This window comes from Bufo gargarizans, chromosome 11 (genome assembly GCF_014858855.1).
Source record: "Bufo gargarizans isolate SCDJY-AF-19 chromosome 11, ASM1485885v1, whole genome shotgun sequence".
NCBI lineage: Eukaryota > Metazoa > Chordata > Amphibia > Anura > Bufonidae > Bufo > Bufo gargarizans.
Genome location: NC_058090.1, coordinates 83,531,977 through 83,548,880, shown reverse-complemented (window position 1 = coordinate 83,548,880; position 16,904 = coordinate 83,531,977). Strand labels below are relative to the sequence as shown.

The 16,904-nt window shown below is 42.5% G+C and overlaps 1 protein-coding gene across 1 annotated transcript; it reads right to left on the bottom strand.

The window, feature by feature from the left end:
* Positions 1-118: 118 nt before the first annotated feature.
* Positions 119-16,121, bottom strand: LOC122921528 (NACHT, LRR and PYD domains-containing protein 12-like). The gene is made up of 10 exons (XM_044271564.1): positions 16,082-16,121; positions 14,020-14,109; positions 13,237-13,397; positions 12,324-12,504; positions 11,527-11,589; positions 8,461-10,165; positions 7,934-8,020; positions 7,606-7,776; positions 2,112-2,276; positions 119-1,303 (listed from the first exon to the last, which is right to left on the bottom strand). Exons 2-10 carry the CDS (start codon positions 14,051-14,053, stop codon positions 1,216-1,218), a joined length of 2,655 nt encoding a protein of 884 aa, XP_044127499.1. The 5' UTR covers positions 14,054-14,109; positions 16,082-16,121; the 3' UTR covers positions 119-1,215.
* Positions 16,122-16,904: the final 783 nt, after the last annotated feature.

Here is a 16,904-nt window from a genome sequence, read left to right as displayed (position 1 = left end):
CTTTTAACTAATGGCTTGTTTCTGGTTCTGGGGATTGGGTAAATGCAGAAAAATACCAAATGTCAATCAGATTCCCAAATTGTGCCCCAGAAATGTCAAAAATCCCTCTTTTTTTTAAATCCCAGTTCGGTAGAGGGTGGAGCTGCAGTCTTCCTCCCATTCTTGGCCCAACCTACTGGGAAGGCATACATGTTTATACTCCACCTCTCTCACTCAGCTTGCAGATATGAAATAGCAAGTTTCCTTTCATCCACTCTGATGGAGATACGGCACCATCATGTTTTCATAATGGATGTTTCATCATGCCTGTTGTTTTAATACCAGATATGTGTAGGGGCCCCAGAATGGGAGATCCCTATTATGCGGGAATGTCTGCTGTGGCGGGTCTGGTGTTTGGACCCCTTGTGATAATTCCAGTTATTAATAAGTGCGTTGTACCAGGAAGGAGATACAACCTATGATATTTCTATTGATCCTCTGGTATTCCAGCTGGAGGGGATGTCTATTCCCCACATAGGGTCCAGACTGCACGACAATGTACATGTGACACACTCACACAATCTCATTACAGAAAATGTAAGAGACGGAGTAGGCGAAGGGACTCTCCTAGTACACATTGCACATTGAGATTGCAGGACATAAAATCATACACTGATACTAGAGACCACAAGGTAGACCTCTGTTTATCACAGGCATCAAACAAAACGACATGTTGACTTAGATAAGTCTTTCTGAAGCCTGAGAGATTTAGGTAAGTCACAATCTCACTTTGTCTGATGCCTGTATGTGAATAAACCGCAGTTTGCATTGACTGGAGAAGTGCTGCAGTTTTTCCTTTCTTGGTGTGTCTGGGGTTCTGAGCCTGGACCTGACCCGGAATTCCTAAGAATGGGTATATCCAGACTGATGGACTCTTGCTGCTGAATTTTTTCTTTTTGCACAAGGAATATAGCCTTTAACGATGTTAACCTGGAATGTATTAATGCTTTCTTCCAAAGACAGCGCCACTCCTTTCCACAGGTTGTGTTTGGTATTGCTTCTTAGCCCCTTTCACTTCAATAAAGTTTAGCTGCAATATCTAACATAGCCAATGTACATATGGTGGTGCTGTTATGGAAACAAGCAGCAGTGTTTTTGTAATCCTGGAAACCCTTTAAGAATGTCCTTCCTTAACCGATTTCACGTTATTGGGTGCCTTCTTCTGTCGGTTATATTTTATACAACGATAGATAACCCTGGCTGGAGTTCTTGAAGTTGTTGTAAGAATCCTTCTTTTTCCTTGGAAAATTCATTTACCTCAATCCTGCAGAAGCAAAAGATAAAGTCAAGGAACAAGACAAGACAAACCTAAGTTATGCCTAGACTACTGCCCGTTTCTGTGTCAGGGCCCTCTCATCCTCTCTTAGGGACGTACCTGCTGAATAAGTATAAAGGAGATTGACCCAAGAGAAAAAGAGGAGCACCATTTGAAGGGAAAATAGCTTTCTGGCCCTTAGTTCAAGTAAGGGCAGTGTGATTGGTAATCAGCTGTAGCTTGGGAAACAGTCATTTAGGGCTTCCAGGGCATAGCTAATATTTATAGGGGCCCCAGAAAAGTCGGGGGTGGGCATCCAGTCTTTTTGACAGTCCATTTATCTGCTGTGATACAGACTGCAGGAATGCCCAAAGAGGAACCAACGTTGTAGAGCTGGATAGCAGGATGTCCCCACAAAATCCAGCAGAAAATGTCTACCCTTCAGTGGAACGCTTTGCCTCTAGGCACACTTATAGTTCCTATGGCTTTAGGCATGCCTTAACAGGACATCTGATGTCTTCATGACACTAGGTCCATTGGGAAAGAGGATTCAGATGGCTGTGGAGAGTAAAATTGATATTTTAATTACTATACTTACTTAACCCAACTAATAACTTTTTTGGAGAGCTCTAACTAGACATGCCGTAAGAGTAAGTCATCTACACCATGAACTATGGTACCTGAACTGATAATTGCAACCGAACCCACTACTTGGCCTCTAGAGTGTCAGATGAAACAAATCTTACTAATAAATTCTAAGAAGAGGAGTTATTTGTTAGGAGAGTTGGGTCATATGAGTTGCCTTGGCGGTACTTACCTAATTTCTTTTAGGGTTTGTGAACTCAATATAAGTTGTTGTATATGTTCAGCACTTGCATCAGTAAGGAAATTATGGCTCAGGTCTAGATGTCTGAGGTTTGGGTTTTTACTCAGTGAGGTCAGAAGATGAGCATATTCATCTGTCAGTTTTATCTGTTGGAGACTATGAGAAACATAAAGTTGTCAAGTAAAAGCACTCACTCTTTACCACCTTAGGAATTTGGAGAGGTTTTCATTAGAGGGAACCTGTAGGCCGGTAAAAGAAAAAAAGGTGTCCACACACTACTTCAAATGGACCTTCCGATTATGACGGGACTCTCCAACCATCAAATTTGTATGGTGGTGTCCTGACTGTTTCCTGACACTAGATGTCAGGAAAAGTTTGGGAATAGTCAGCTGAATGAGCATTCTACCAACAGCTATATAATGTTTATGGCCTACAATCCTCTGTAGGAAATTATTAATTGGGGAGAACTTTAGGCCCCAAAATGTTATAGGATACGGATATAAAGTTTACAATATATGTATATTAATGGAATTTGTTGAGTGTATGAGGAAGTTGAGGCATGGCCATCTGGTGCCTCTTGAGCAATCAGGCATATAGAATGCTGATTAAGTCTAAAAGAGGATGTGGAGCACAATTAGGGTTTCATGCACACGGCCACTGCCCGGCCGTGGCTGTATTGTGGCCCGCAAACAGTGGGTCCGCAATACACGGGCACTGGCTGTGTGCATTACGGATGCGGAGCCATTCACTAGATTGAGTGCTCAATCCTGGAGATGCGGTGCGGAACAGAGGCACTGATCAGAAGCACTACGGAGTGCTTCCGTGGGTTTTCTGTCCGTGCCTCCGCACCGCAAGAAAGTAATGCATGCACGGACAGCGGATCAAGTGAATGGGTCTGTGATCCCCACGGTACATAGACTTTCGGGGACGCGCGACAATGGGCGTTCGCTTGTCTCTGTATGCGCGATTGCAAACGCCGGTACAATCGCGCATACAGAGTGCTCCTTTCAGAACGCTCAGGTGTGAACCCAGCGTAACCTTCTCCTATTGAATAGAAACACTCACGGGGTCTTCCTTTTAACCTTTCCACCCTCACAATATCTGTCACTTAAACCCTTCACTACCACAAATCACCGGGGATGTTGGTGTCAACCCTTGCACTACCGCAGATTATCTGGCTTGTTTCATTTAGCTCCTTCACTCCCTAGACCACCAAGGATGCATACATTTTGAACACCATGATTATCTGTTATGTATGTAGGTGAGTATGTCGTACTAATGCAGTCTAAAACGCTGGTCTTAATAAATGACCCCCTATGTTCTATAGCTTCACCACAATGAGATCTGCACAATATGTGATCGTACAGACACCAGTAATATAGAATGATAGAAAACACTGCATCTCAGTGCGATAATGTTATAGCTTTGTGGGAAGTGCTTGGTTTAGCATGTACAGATCCCAGATTTGAATCCTGGGAGAGACTTTGAGGGGTTTTTTCTTCACATATTTTTTTTCTTCCACATTTAATAAAAGTATTTATGATGAGGGGAGAATTTGAAGTCAATTTTGGAGAACTTCATGCCACATTTATCTAATGTCTCATGTTACTTGATAAATTTGTCTATTCCTTAGACCTACCACTTGTCTAGAGAAGCTTCTCCAGTTTTTCTACTCCACCCTCCTCCTGGAGTGAGATTGTGACTTTTTTTTAAAGAAAAGTCTCAATGATAAATCTAAAGTACAGCTCATTAATAGAGATTAGTGAATCGACTTCAGGTGAAGCATCCGAAGTCGAGTCGCATAAAACTTCGTTAGAATACTGTACGGAGAAAGCGCTCCGTACATCAGGGCTTGACAAATTTCCTTGGAATCTAGGAGCCAGCTAATAAAGTTAGGAGCCTTTACCTTATAAAGCCTTATTTTCAGCGACAAAAATATCACCTCTTAAATTAACATATAAAGAAGTCTAGGACCAAACAACATGGACATTAACAACATATACAGCGGCAGTGTACAGAACCGCACACACATATACAGCGGCAGTGTACAGTACCGCGCACACATATACAGCGGCAGTGTACAGTACCGCGCACACATATACAGCGGCAGTGTACAGTACCGCGCACACACATACAATGGCAGTGTATAATACCGCACATAGATATACAGTGGCAGTATACAGAATCGCACACACATATACAGTTGCAGTATACAGAATCGCACACACATATACAGTTGCAGTATACAGAATCGCACACATATACAGCAGCAGTGTATAGTACCGCACACACATATACAGTGGCAGTGTACAGAACCGCACACACATATACAGTGGCAGTGTATAATACCGCACATAGATATACAGTGGCAGTATACAGAATCGCACACATATACAGCAGCAGTGTACAGTACCGCGCACACATATACAGCGGCAGTGTACAGTACCGCGCACACATATACAGCGGCAGTGTACAGTACCGCGCACACATATACAGCGGCAGTGTACAGTACCGCGCACACATATACAATGGCAGTGTATAATACCGCACAGATATACAGTGGCAGTATACAGAATCGCACACATATACAGCAGCAGTGTATAGTACCGCACACACATATACAGTGGCAGTGTACAGGATCACACACACATATACAGTGGCAGTGTACAGGATCACACACACATATTCAGTGACAGTGTACAGTACCGCACACACATATACAGTGGCAGTGTACAGAATCACACACACATATACAGTGGCAGTGTACAGAATCACACACACATATACAGTGGCAGTGTACAGAATCACACACACATATACAGTGGCAGTGTACAGAATCGCACACACATATACAGTGGCAGTGTACAGAGTAGAGTTGTTGCGATACCAAATTTTTTATTCGATTTCGATACCATAAAAAAGTATTGCGATGCTCGTTACCATTCGATACCACGCAAAAAAAATAAACAATAAAGCCACGTGCATTCTGCATTTAAAAAAAATGGCGAATCGCTCATTTTATTAGATTTATTTCTGTTCTGGCGTTCACCACAATTTTTTTTTTTATATTTTAATAGTTTGGACTTTTCTGATGTGGCAATATCTGATATGTTTATTTATTAATTGTTTATATATTTTATATGTGAAATTGGGAAAGGGGGTGATTTATACTTAATTTTTTGGTGGGTTTTTTAAACTTTTTTTATTTTTTTATTTTTTTTATTTAATAACTATTTCCCCCCTTAGGGGCCAGAACCTGGGATCTTTTCATCCCTTGTCCTATTCACCCTGATAGAGCTCTATCAGGGTGAATAGGACCTTACACTCTCCCTGCTGCTCTGTGCTTTGTCATCAGGGAGCTGACTATGGCAGCCAGGGCTTCAGGAGCGTCCTGGCTGCCATGGTAACCGATCGGAGCCCCAGGATTACACTGCTGGGGCTCCGATCAGAAGCTGCCACTGCCACCAATGAAGAGGAGCGGAGGGAACCCTGTTGCCACTGCCATCAATGATTTTAATACTGGGGGGTTGAGAGGGGCGGGCACACTGTGCCATCAATCATTTTAATGGGGGACGGGAGGGAGCACTGTGCCACCAATGATAATTAACCCTTAATACAGGAGGCGGGTACTGGCAGCAAATCAGCGGCAGCTAACCACTCAGGTGCTGCACCTGAGGGGTTAACTGCTGCTGACCGCAGCTCCCTGTCAGAGGCAGGGTGTCGGCTATGTGATTCTGCTGCCGGCACCCGCCTCCTGTATTATGTGTTAAAGACGACCTTATATGGGTCCAGAATTTAAGTATTAGGCTACACTGAGCAGCGCCCAGAGATGTCCCAGCACTTACTATTATTCCTGGGCGCCGCTCCATTCGCCCGCCGTGCCCCATTACCATCTCCTGCTTCATATGCTAATTACTATCGTAGCAATGGGGAGGAGACATCCGCTTCTCTCCTGGGCGTTACTTCTCCCTGCGCTGCGATTGGACAGCGCTACAGCCAGGGAGAAGGAACGCCCACATGATGCGGACCCACTGCGTCCTACCTACCTCCTCCTTCCCCCGATGCCACCTTGTCCACCCCGCTCTTCGCCCGCGGGTCACACCGCCCGGGTAACTCCTTCCCTGCCAGACTGTCCGAGAAGTCCATGTAAAGGCGGCGGAGTGCCGGGAGAGCCCCAGATTACTGGGGGGCAGCCATGTGAGGGCAAATACCCAGGCGCCAGGACAAAATTCCTGATCGCCTTGGCGACCTGGCGACTGGGATTTGTCGAGCCCTGCCGTACAGTACTAGAATGTATTGGCTCAGATGAGCTGACGTTATTGCTTCGGGAATTCTTTCAAGACTTTGGGTAATTACTTCAGAAATTAATTTCTACTGTTAAAAACCTTTTACCGAACTCCTATTTGGTTTCAAATGGTACCTTGGATTCGCTCATCCCTCTCATTAACATAGCTAACCACACCCACTTCCCCACCCACATTATAAAAGTGGAGTGAGTAGTGAAAAAATACAAAAAGTCACAAAGCACAAACAAGTGCAAAAATAGTCACAAAAGCCTTATTTGTACGACTTTTTGATGCCAGAATTCTGAAGTGAAGGTATGATAAATCAGGGCCTATATTCATATCATATTGAGAATAATGTTTTTTGGCTTAAAAATCTAATAAATATTGCTGGTTTCTTTATATTCATATATTGTGCCTGTGAATAAATCAATAATAGGTTTTAGTGTTCTAATTAAAAAATATCTAAATATAGTAAGGCCTTTTATGGTTATTATATGATTATAAACGACTTATTATAGTATAGCCCAGGCGTCAGCAACCTTCGGCACTCCAGATGCTGTGAAACTACAACTCCCAGCATGCAAACTTACTTGGCTGCTTTTGAAACTCCCACAGAAGTGAAAGGAGGATTTTGGGAGTTGGTTTCAGAACCAGATGAGGTTGCTGATCCTTGGTATAGCCTTTTATTATGGGTTAAATGTGAGAGAGTGGGAGTGTGCAGACCACAGGGGGCGTTACAAAGCAGTGCTCAAAGGATTCAGCCCCGCTTCCTGGTGCTCAAACTTCTCATTTGCATAAAAATAAAAACACAGATGTTCTCCGCAGCTATTTAACATACAGACAAAAGTATAGTTTTAATCAGCGTGATGAGCCCTATTGCCCTGTATGCCTGGTTTCATAGGGTTGCAAATATTTTCTGATATTTATATGTGAAATTTGACACAATAATATTATACCATGCACTGTTCCGGGCTTATGTTATGTTTTGTCACTGTGAATATCATATGGTAACCAATGCATATGGCCACAACGGAGCATTCCTATGGCTAGCCACAGACATGCGGGTTGCAGTTCATATGTGGCTTCTGGTTGGTGGCCACTTCTCTAATGGCTGTTTCCATTTTCCCAGAAACTAAGAAGGATCTAATGAGAGGGTAAAACAATCTCATAGAGCATAAAGACTTAATATAGCTACTCACAACAAATGTGATATGGTGCAGGTTGGAGAGGAGAGAGTTGTCATCAAGTTATGGAAATCTGGACCAGCTAAATTGTTCCTGGATAGATCCAGTTCTGTCAGGCTCAGGTTCATACTTAGTGCTACTGCCAATAAGGAACATGCTGTGCTTGTTAAAGAGTTATTCCTCAAACTGTGAAAAGAATATAGAAGTTGCATGTTATGGATGTAGATGATCCATGTTGCTATTGTTGTCTTCTCCAGGGTATAGGACAGTAGACTGGAGACATATCTTTACAATAGGTCTAGTCTGTTGGAATAGCACATTTTTGGAGAATTTAGGTTCTTACCTCAGTTTTTGTAGCTTGGAGGTGCGGTGAGTTAGCACTTGGTAAATTAGCTGCATGTCACTATCTTTCAGGTCATTGTTTGAAAGCCTAAACCAATGCAATAGAAAATCAACAAAGGTTGGTGAATACAACTATACAGAACATGGGGGAGATGCAAACACAGAGAGAAGTGCACATGGGTAGGACCATCTGGGAAGGAGGTATGGGCATGGCAGGCCTCAGAATGCTGTGCTAGAGGCACAACACTCCTAAACACGTGAAGAGATCACCACAGGCTGCTGCGCATTCATATTAGTCACCAGGACTGGCCACCCGTGCTAAGCCAGCAAAGGAAAAAAGTAGCAAGAACCTGGCACGTTGCTTGTCTGAGCGAGGAAAAGTAGTAGAGGTGTACAAATTCAAACTCCTTTGTTAGATGCAAGATGACGCATTTTGGGTGCCTAACTGGCCCCTTCATCAGATCAATGTTCATTGCTACTTTTTAGCTTTTTTTTTTATATGAAAGATGCACAAAATTGACTTCCTACCTGAGTTTTTGAACTGTGTGTAGGATTGTAGTTAATCTCTCCAAGCCTTCGCTTTGGATAAAACATCTATCTAGGTTAAGGCCATTGGTTTCTTTACAGGAATCAAGGATAAAAGCCAAAACAGTGCAGTCCACAGGTGTAAGGTGGAATTCTGAAAAGTCCAGCTGTCCGTGTGGCCCTATGGTACTGTAAACAAGGGTTTTATTGCGGGACTCAAAAAGATATGTCAGTAAATTAATTTTCTCACGAGGGTCTGTTTTTGGCCCCCATTTTGTTGCAATTTCCTGGCTGAGCCACCTAATAACCTGCTCGGAGGCTGAAGTTTTATCTCGTAGGTAAGGCTTCAGAAGAGATGTAGTAATTCCATCAGAAAGGCCACAGAGAAATCGGATACACATTTCACCACGGCCATCGTCAAATAATTTGGCTTTGTGAAGTGACGACTGCAAGTCTATCTCAGAAAAGATTAAGTAGTGATGTAAAGCTGAGAAGAACTCCTGAATGGTGAGATGTAGGAAGGAGAAGGTCGCAGTATGGCTCTTATTCTGATACGTTTCTATTATAAAGCTGGATAGTAATTTCGATGTGATGTCCACATGAAACAGTTCAAAATCTTTTCTATCAAAAGTAAGAATGTGATTCATTATTCCATATTCTGCCATCTTCCCAGTGGATTTCATGACCTCCACAGGACATTCAGTATCGATGCAATGATTAAGGAGGGTGTTGGCCACATAAGACACAAAGAGCTGTGTCACTGTTCTTGGTAGACTCAAAATCTGTTGATCGCTGATTATAGATGAGGCCTTGAAACACATGGATAATACTTTACAGACGATCCAGCAGTACGACGGGATGTAACAGAATGTGTACAACGTGTCGTTCTCCCTCACGTACTGAAAAGCCTTGGCAGACAATATCTGGTCATGGAAAAAATGCTCAAAGTACAGCTCCCTTTCTTTGGGAAAGAATCCCATGATCTCAGAAAACCTTTGGAAAACACTAATGTCAACAGAAGCCATTTTGGTTGGCCGACTGGTTAACAGTATTGAGCACCCTTTGAGAAGACTTTGTTTCACCAAGCTAACTACAATGATGCCAATGTTGACCTGCTCTTTGCTGTTAGAGCTTGTCTTTTCTGAAGCAAAATCAATGTTGTGATTACTTTCATCTAGACCATCAAAAATGAACAGCAGCTTTTCTGGATCCTCTAAGATGATATCAAGTTGACTCCATAGATAAGAATATTGTTCAAGGATCATCTCATCCAAACTGACTTTATCATATCTATTTAGTTCCCGGAATTTAAAGAAGAAAATGAATGAAAATCTTTGATAATGTTTCTTGTTCACCCAGTCAAAGACAAATTTTTGCATTAGAGTGGTCTTTCCAACTCCTGGTACACCACTCACCATGACTGCATGTGGTATGCAGCCAGATCGGTGGCACCAGCGAAACAGCCTGTTGGGCGAAATCCGTTCCAAAGTGCTATGTGCCTTTCTCAGATAATGCTCATGTCTCCCTCCAGTTTCTATTATCTCATGTTGAGAACGATTCCTGAACTGCTGAGTGGAGACAACAATTAGATCCAAGTAGCAAGAAGAAATGCTACCGCTTCGTCTAGGTTGTACAAGTCCTGGAGCATTGTGTTCTTCTAAATTTTTGGTAATTTCCTGTAGATATTTCTTGTGACAATCATGGGCTTCTACAAAAAAATGGTTTCGGAATTTAATTGACATATAAAATACTACATTTTCCCCAAACTGAGATAGACAAGCATAACTACCCCAAATCTATTATCTTATTTTAAAATTACGTTTTCACCTTAAAGGAGTTGTCTCATCATGGACAATGGGGGCATATCGCTAGGATATGCCCCCATTGTCTTATAGGTGCGGGTCTCACTGCTTGGACCTGCACCTATATCAAGAACAGAGCACTGCAAGGTGGTGGCTGGAGGACTCCGATCTGGCCACCACCAAGCCGGCTCCCCATAGAAGTGAACGGGAGCGTACTGTGCTCGGCTATTTTCACCGGCCCCATAGAAAATGAATGGAGGGCAGCTGTGCATGCGCAGTGCGCCTTCCTTCACTTGTGTGGCTCCATTCTCGATATAGGTGTGGTCCCAGCAGTGGGACCCACACCTATAAGACAATGGGGGCATATCCTAGCGATATGCCCCCCTTGTCCATGATGAGACAACCTCTTTAATGCGTTAGGATGGGCATACATACTAGATTGGGCAAACGCCTATTTTGGTGAGGCCAGCAGACTGATGTTTATGTTCTAATTCTCCTGTATAATGTAATGTTGCAGAAAAAAGGGATCAGTTATGCTGAATTTTACATGTAGAGATATGCCAAAGGTGCCTGGCGGTGGGGTGCTCCACTCTTCCCATATATAACAGTTGTACACTTCTCAAGCTAAGCATGCATATTCATGGAAGGAATAGCTGTCAGTTGAGCGGACATCCAGGCAAAAACAATTGAAGGTTTATGGCCACCTTTACAGACCATGTTAGCTCCTATTCTAGTAATGTGAGAATGTATTATATAGATCTAGTTTCCCTGGCAGAAAGGAACTGTGTAAAGGATTCAGCTCTTCACTGCAGTGCTGATTTTATTGTCTTCAGTGGGAACAGTGCTGTAGAAGCAATTCCGTCCACTAGAAGGTTGATGGCGCTTTGTACTTTTGCTGCCGACGTCTAGTGAAAGATCTACTCCAAACAACTGATCAGAGGGGTGCTGATCAGATAGTGATGATCTATCCTGAGGATAGGCCACGACTTACTGAAAGCTGGTTAACCCCTTTAGATGTGTTGTCTCATCCCTACTACCATTATCTATATTTCTTGGCCAAAGATTTATTTATTTTTTTACGCAGCCCCATATACATAGAATTAAACAACAGGGCGTATGCTCGACTTCATTCAAACTTCTTGTGTGTGGTGAGGAGGATCGGGGACCCTCTGTATACAGTCGGTGATACAGTCAAATGTGTGAAATCCACTGTAAGTTCAGAGGGATAATGCATTGCCTGTTAAATCTCATTGTTTGCATCATTTACCATTTAGTTCAAATAACTGGTGTCCATATTCATCCAGCTGGATCAGTGACACTAATGTAGGACCTGCAGTAAAAGAAACATACCAGTAACCAGTAATTTGATACTGTTTAAATTTAGTCCCAATCTCAATTGGAATCTATTGATGACCAGTGTTCCCAGTTATTACGGTTAAATTGCATGATAGAAAGCACAAGCTCAATGAGAAAAGGAACACAAGAGACACGTGGGGGAATCTGCATTGGCGTACGTTATGCCACATTTAGGTGAACCTTGCTATCATATTCCTTTCCCTCCGCTGCTTTCTTCCTAAGGATCAGACTACACACAGGTCTGCTTGTAGTCTGTTACTATGGAAACTCAGATCTACATCGGACATTTAGTACAGTCAGGATATTCTTTCATGGAGACTATTTATTAAGTTGCTTACTGTATTTTAGATGTTTTAACCAAGAAAAATGTATTTTAGTGTACTGGGAAGATAACTAAATGATAAAGATTATAGAGTGTCCAACGTAGGAACGTCTTGGAAGAACAGAATAGCTGCTCTATTGTAGATTGAGCCAAACAAGCTATGTTTTTTTAAATGTTATCCTGGATTAAAACATTCAGGTCAGTTGGGTTATGCAGCTGAGGTCACACTACTGTACTACTTTATTCAGTCTTACTCTTGTGGAGCTCTGTTTTAGCTTATATCATTTGTATCAGTAGGGCAGTTCTCAACAGTGCCCCTAGTGGCAGCGACAGGGCAAAAATGTTTGCAATTCGTCACATCAATAATAGCACATCATCATTGTTACCTGTTTGGCTGAATTCGGCCAATATTCCAATCAGATTAGGGTGTTGGTAATTATTCTGTAGGACAAAGAGGCTCTCCCACAATGCTATCACAGCATCTCGGCCGAAATCCATAATGTCTTGTATCAGACATTCAGAAAGCACAGAGGATCCTAATTCTTTCTCCATTAAGAGGTAATTTTGCTAAAAGAACAGTAGACTTACAGGCATTATAATTGTACAACATCACAGATCTTCAAAGCTGCAATTTCAGTCATAACAAAAGTTATAGGGCGCAAGGCTAGTCATCTAATGTGTATGGCGGGAGACTGTACTGTCTGTGCGAGGGGAGATATAATGCTACCAGAGATGTCCGCCAGTGGATTACCCCCCCCCCCCCCCCCTCCCATTCAGAGCCTTGGGACAAATAGCTACCCACCAAAAAAAGCAATCGGCTGAAAGCAATTTAATGTATATGTACAGCCTGAGTGAAGACATGGGCAACCAAAAACATCTCCAGATGGCCTTCAGGGATGAATTATCTGTGTGGGTCCAGGTTAGGTTATACCGATATTGTTGATACCAGATGACCATGTTATCTATATACCTGGCTGATCAGACATAGATTCAATGAGGCGTTTCTAGAATACCACCTATCTAGACAGATTTTCAACTTTATCATATCCCATGAACACTGGCCATCTTCATTGTCTATTTTTAATGCAATTTATGGTGTATGTCTTATATAGATTTCATTGTAATATCTTAGTCATTAGTACATTGTTGTCTAAAAGTTCAAAGAAGGGATTGATTCAGGGTTTTGGTCTCAAAGAGTAGCTGTGGGTTGTATGCAGGTTGGATAAATCAGTCCCTTATCCATCAACTCATCAAGGTATACCGCACTTCATTCCACAATGGGAAAGACTTTTCTCTAACCTGACTCATGGGAACATTCCGGGACTTCAGTTCGCTCAAGAGGTTCTGCGTGTCCAAAATCTCCACCATATGTTTCAGGTCATTCAGGAAGTAGTCATTTAGAATCCTCAGGTTGCACATTTCATACTGAATCAGTTGCTGTCGGAACTTCTTAATGTCATCTAAAGGAGAAAATGAAATGGGGTCAGCCACCATTTTTGAGAAACACAATGGGAAGCATACAGTAGTTCCTGCTGCTCAAAAAGAAGAGAAATGTAATTAGGAGGCAAGATCAAGAAGATGCTGTGAATCATACTCACTTCCGATCACTATGAAATTAAAGGGGGCCTAAAGGATTAAAATAAATAGATGCTTTCTTCCAGAATCAGGACCACACCTCTCCACGAATTGTGTCTTGTGTTGCAGGTCAGTTGTATTGAAGTGAATTGGATTAAGCACTAATACCGCAGGTGTGGTCTTTTTGTACTCCTAAGAAAAATCTCTCCAATTGAACCATTAACCAGACCAAATTTTGGTCTTGCCTCTTTGCGTTCATTCGTACTGTAGCATCCTTCCACAAGATGCGTAGGATAAGATGACCAGCTTTGAAAGGAAACTTAATTTTGATGATACTTTGGAGTTGTTTTTGTTGTATCTGCAGTTTTTTTTTTTAACTATAGCACATATCTCTGCTATTACAGGAGGGCTGTCACTGTGCATTACAGCTGTTGCCCCACTCTTCATTTCGAATGCACAGTAGCAGCCCCCATACGAACAGAAAGTGACGTGAGTGACGTTACTGACCATCGGTGACGACCCTTGAACAATTTTTCTCCATGGCTTACGTTTCCACAGCTAAGATTATGGTTGTCTTCAAACTTCAACCCAGAATTCCTGTCCAAGCAAAGTGGTAGATGTTAATGTTGTCATAGTGTTTAGTAATGCTTGATGTCCTTCTTAATCTGTCCCATCATAGTTATAAAGTAATTAATATTTAATGATATATTGGGATGTGCAAGTATTACAGATGACTTCTACAGGCCTTCCTGATGTATGCTGGACCTCCAGATTCTTAGAATGTGTCCTTAGGAATGGCCACCTGTGTTGCCGGTCATGGCAGATGTGAAATGAAGGTTACTTTCTCTAAAACTACTTGGGTGTAAGACATTTCTACTTCCTCTGCATCTAGAATCATTTTTACAGTAAGTGATTGACAGATTTGGTGTATATTTATGTATAGTGGTTGGCTTTTTTAAACGTTTTGTTGAATTAATTTTTATAGGGTGTCGTGGATTGTCCTAATCAGGACTGCAGTAATCTAGGAATGTTCCTATCCACCAAGGAAGCACATACCATAGAGGTAGCCTATGCCAATATGGGGCCCCTGGAGGAAGGGTGTCTGTTCTAGGTTGGTCATTATTTTAATGGGTAGTGGGAACCTCCAAACAGACTCCACTGCTACTGCATTATTAGGAAACATTAAATGTATTTGAGTAATGAAAAATGGGATGGGGCAAATAGGACTTCTTGTCTCAGGTGGCCAGGAGTGTCAGGGGGCCTTTTCTAATGTGTAAGTTCCAAACAGGACCCCAATCTTCGGAGAAACATCCCAATCAGGGCTCCAGTTAACCTAAGAATATACCAGTCAGGATGCCAGTCCTCCCAGTAATGTCCCTATCATGGACTCCACTCTTCCCAGAGATGTCCAAATCAGAACGCTAATCGTCTGTCAGAACGCAAACGGATATCATTTGTAGACGGGTCCAGATGCGGATCCGTCTGACAAATGTATTGAAATACCTGATCCATCTCTCCGGTGTCATCCGGAAAACGTATCCGGTATTTATTTATTTTTCACATTTTTAAGGGTCTGCACATGCGCAGACCGGAAGACCGGATCCGTCAATGCGGCAATTTTAATGCCGGATCCGGCACTAATACATTTCAATGGGAATTAAGATCCGGCATTCCGGCAAGTGTTCCGGCACTTTTGACGGAGAAAATACTGCAGCATGCTGCGGTATTTTCTCCGTCCAAATACTGCAAAAGGACTGAACTGAAGACATCCTGATGCATACTGAACGGATTGCTCGCCATTCAGAAAGCATTAGGATAAAACTGAACCGTTTTTTTTGCGGTATTGAGCCCCTAGGACGGAACTCAATACCGGAAAAGAATAACGCTAGTGTGAATGTACCCTTACCCAGGGACCACAGGCCTCATAGGAATTTCCCAATCAGAACCACAGTTTTCAGGAACATTACAGTCAAGACCCCAATCCTCTGAGGAATGTCCCAGTCAGAACCTCAGTCCTCCCAGGAATGTCCCAGTCAGGACCCCAATCCATGAATGTACCATTCAGAACCCCAGTCCTCACAAAATGTCCCAATCAGAACCACAGTTCCCAGAAAAGTACCAATTAGAACCCCAGTCATCCCAGGAATGTCCCAGTCAGAACAACAGTCTCCTCATGAATGTCCCGATCAGAACCACAGTCCTCAGTAAAGTCCCAATAAGAACCACAGGACCCTAATCTCATTCAAGAATGTTCCATTCAGAACCCCAATCAACACACAAATGCCCCAGTCAGAACTCTAATCCTCACAGGAATGTCCCAGACAAGAGCTAAAACCTTTCGGGAATACCCCCTTTCCAGACCCTAGCCGCCCCTGGATTCTCCTGTTTCTTCCTAGTCTTGCCCTTTGCCCAGCACGCCTCTCCTCTGCATTTCAGAAGTAGCCGTACTGCCACATTGCCGCTTCTTGTGTGGGGACAGTCATTATACGGTGGAAATGTTTGACGACATTTGGATTGTTTTTAGGACAACGTTATTTTACTGTAAAGAATTAAAAGCAGAGTGTTTTACCTTTCGGTGCCCTCCGGTTATTCCTGAAAGTGAAACTAAACAGGAACATACGGAGATGACGAAACTGCTTCTGGTTAACTCTGTACAGTCTGGAAGGAAGTATGTATTTTGTTAAGGTGGAATACTTTGTGGATGGAAATGAAATGTTTTAATGGACACGTTCACACATATATTCACAGGTCACTTTCGAGGCACTTGTGGGTCTATTTTAGCATCCATATTACATCTGCATTACCTGCTATTACTGATGTCATATGGCTGATAAAGTGAAGTCATCTGAATACAGTCTTAGGACTTGTTCACATCCGCGTTAGAGGCTTCATTTGGGATCTCTGACACAAATTCCATCAAAAACAGTGGTGAGAAGTCCTGCATGTAGGATATTTTTTCTCTATTTCAAAAGCGGACAGACACCAAATGGATCCCATTTTAGTCAATAGGATCGGTTTGGCTTAGTTCATGTCAGCTACGTGCCAAATCCTACACTTCCATTATTTTCATTGATCTGGAGCAGGCAGTTGAATATGATAGGGTAACGCATATTTGCTTATTACCAATTCCCCAGGAGATGAAATCTTAAGTAACATCTAATAATCATGTATATAGAAAATCTAGAGCATATATGTAAAAACCCAAGCGCCCAGCTTAGTCAGAGGCCAAGGAGTCACCATCTAGTGGATGCATACTCCTGTATTGGACTTCCTCAGGATGCGGTCCATGTGAGTGTATATTCATATCTGCCAGATATAAGGCTAGCCACAGCTGATACACAATTAGTGGGAGGCCGTGGAGCAAAACAGTGACGCCAAGCACACAAATCATT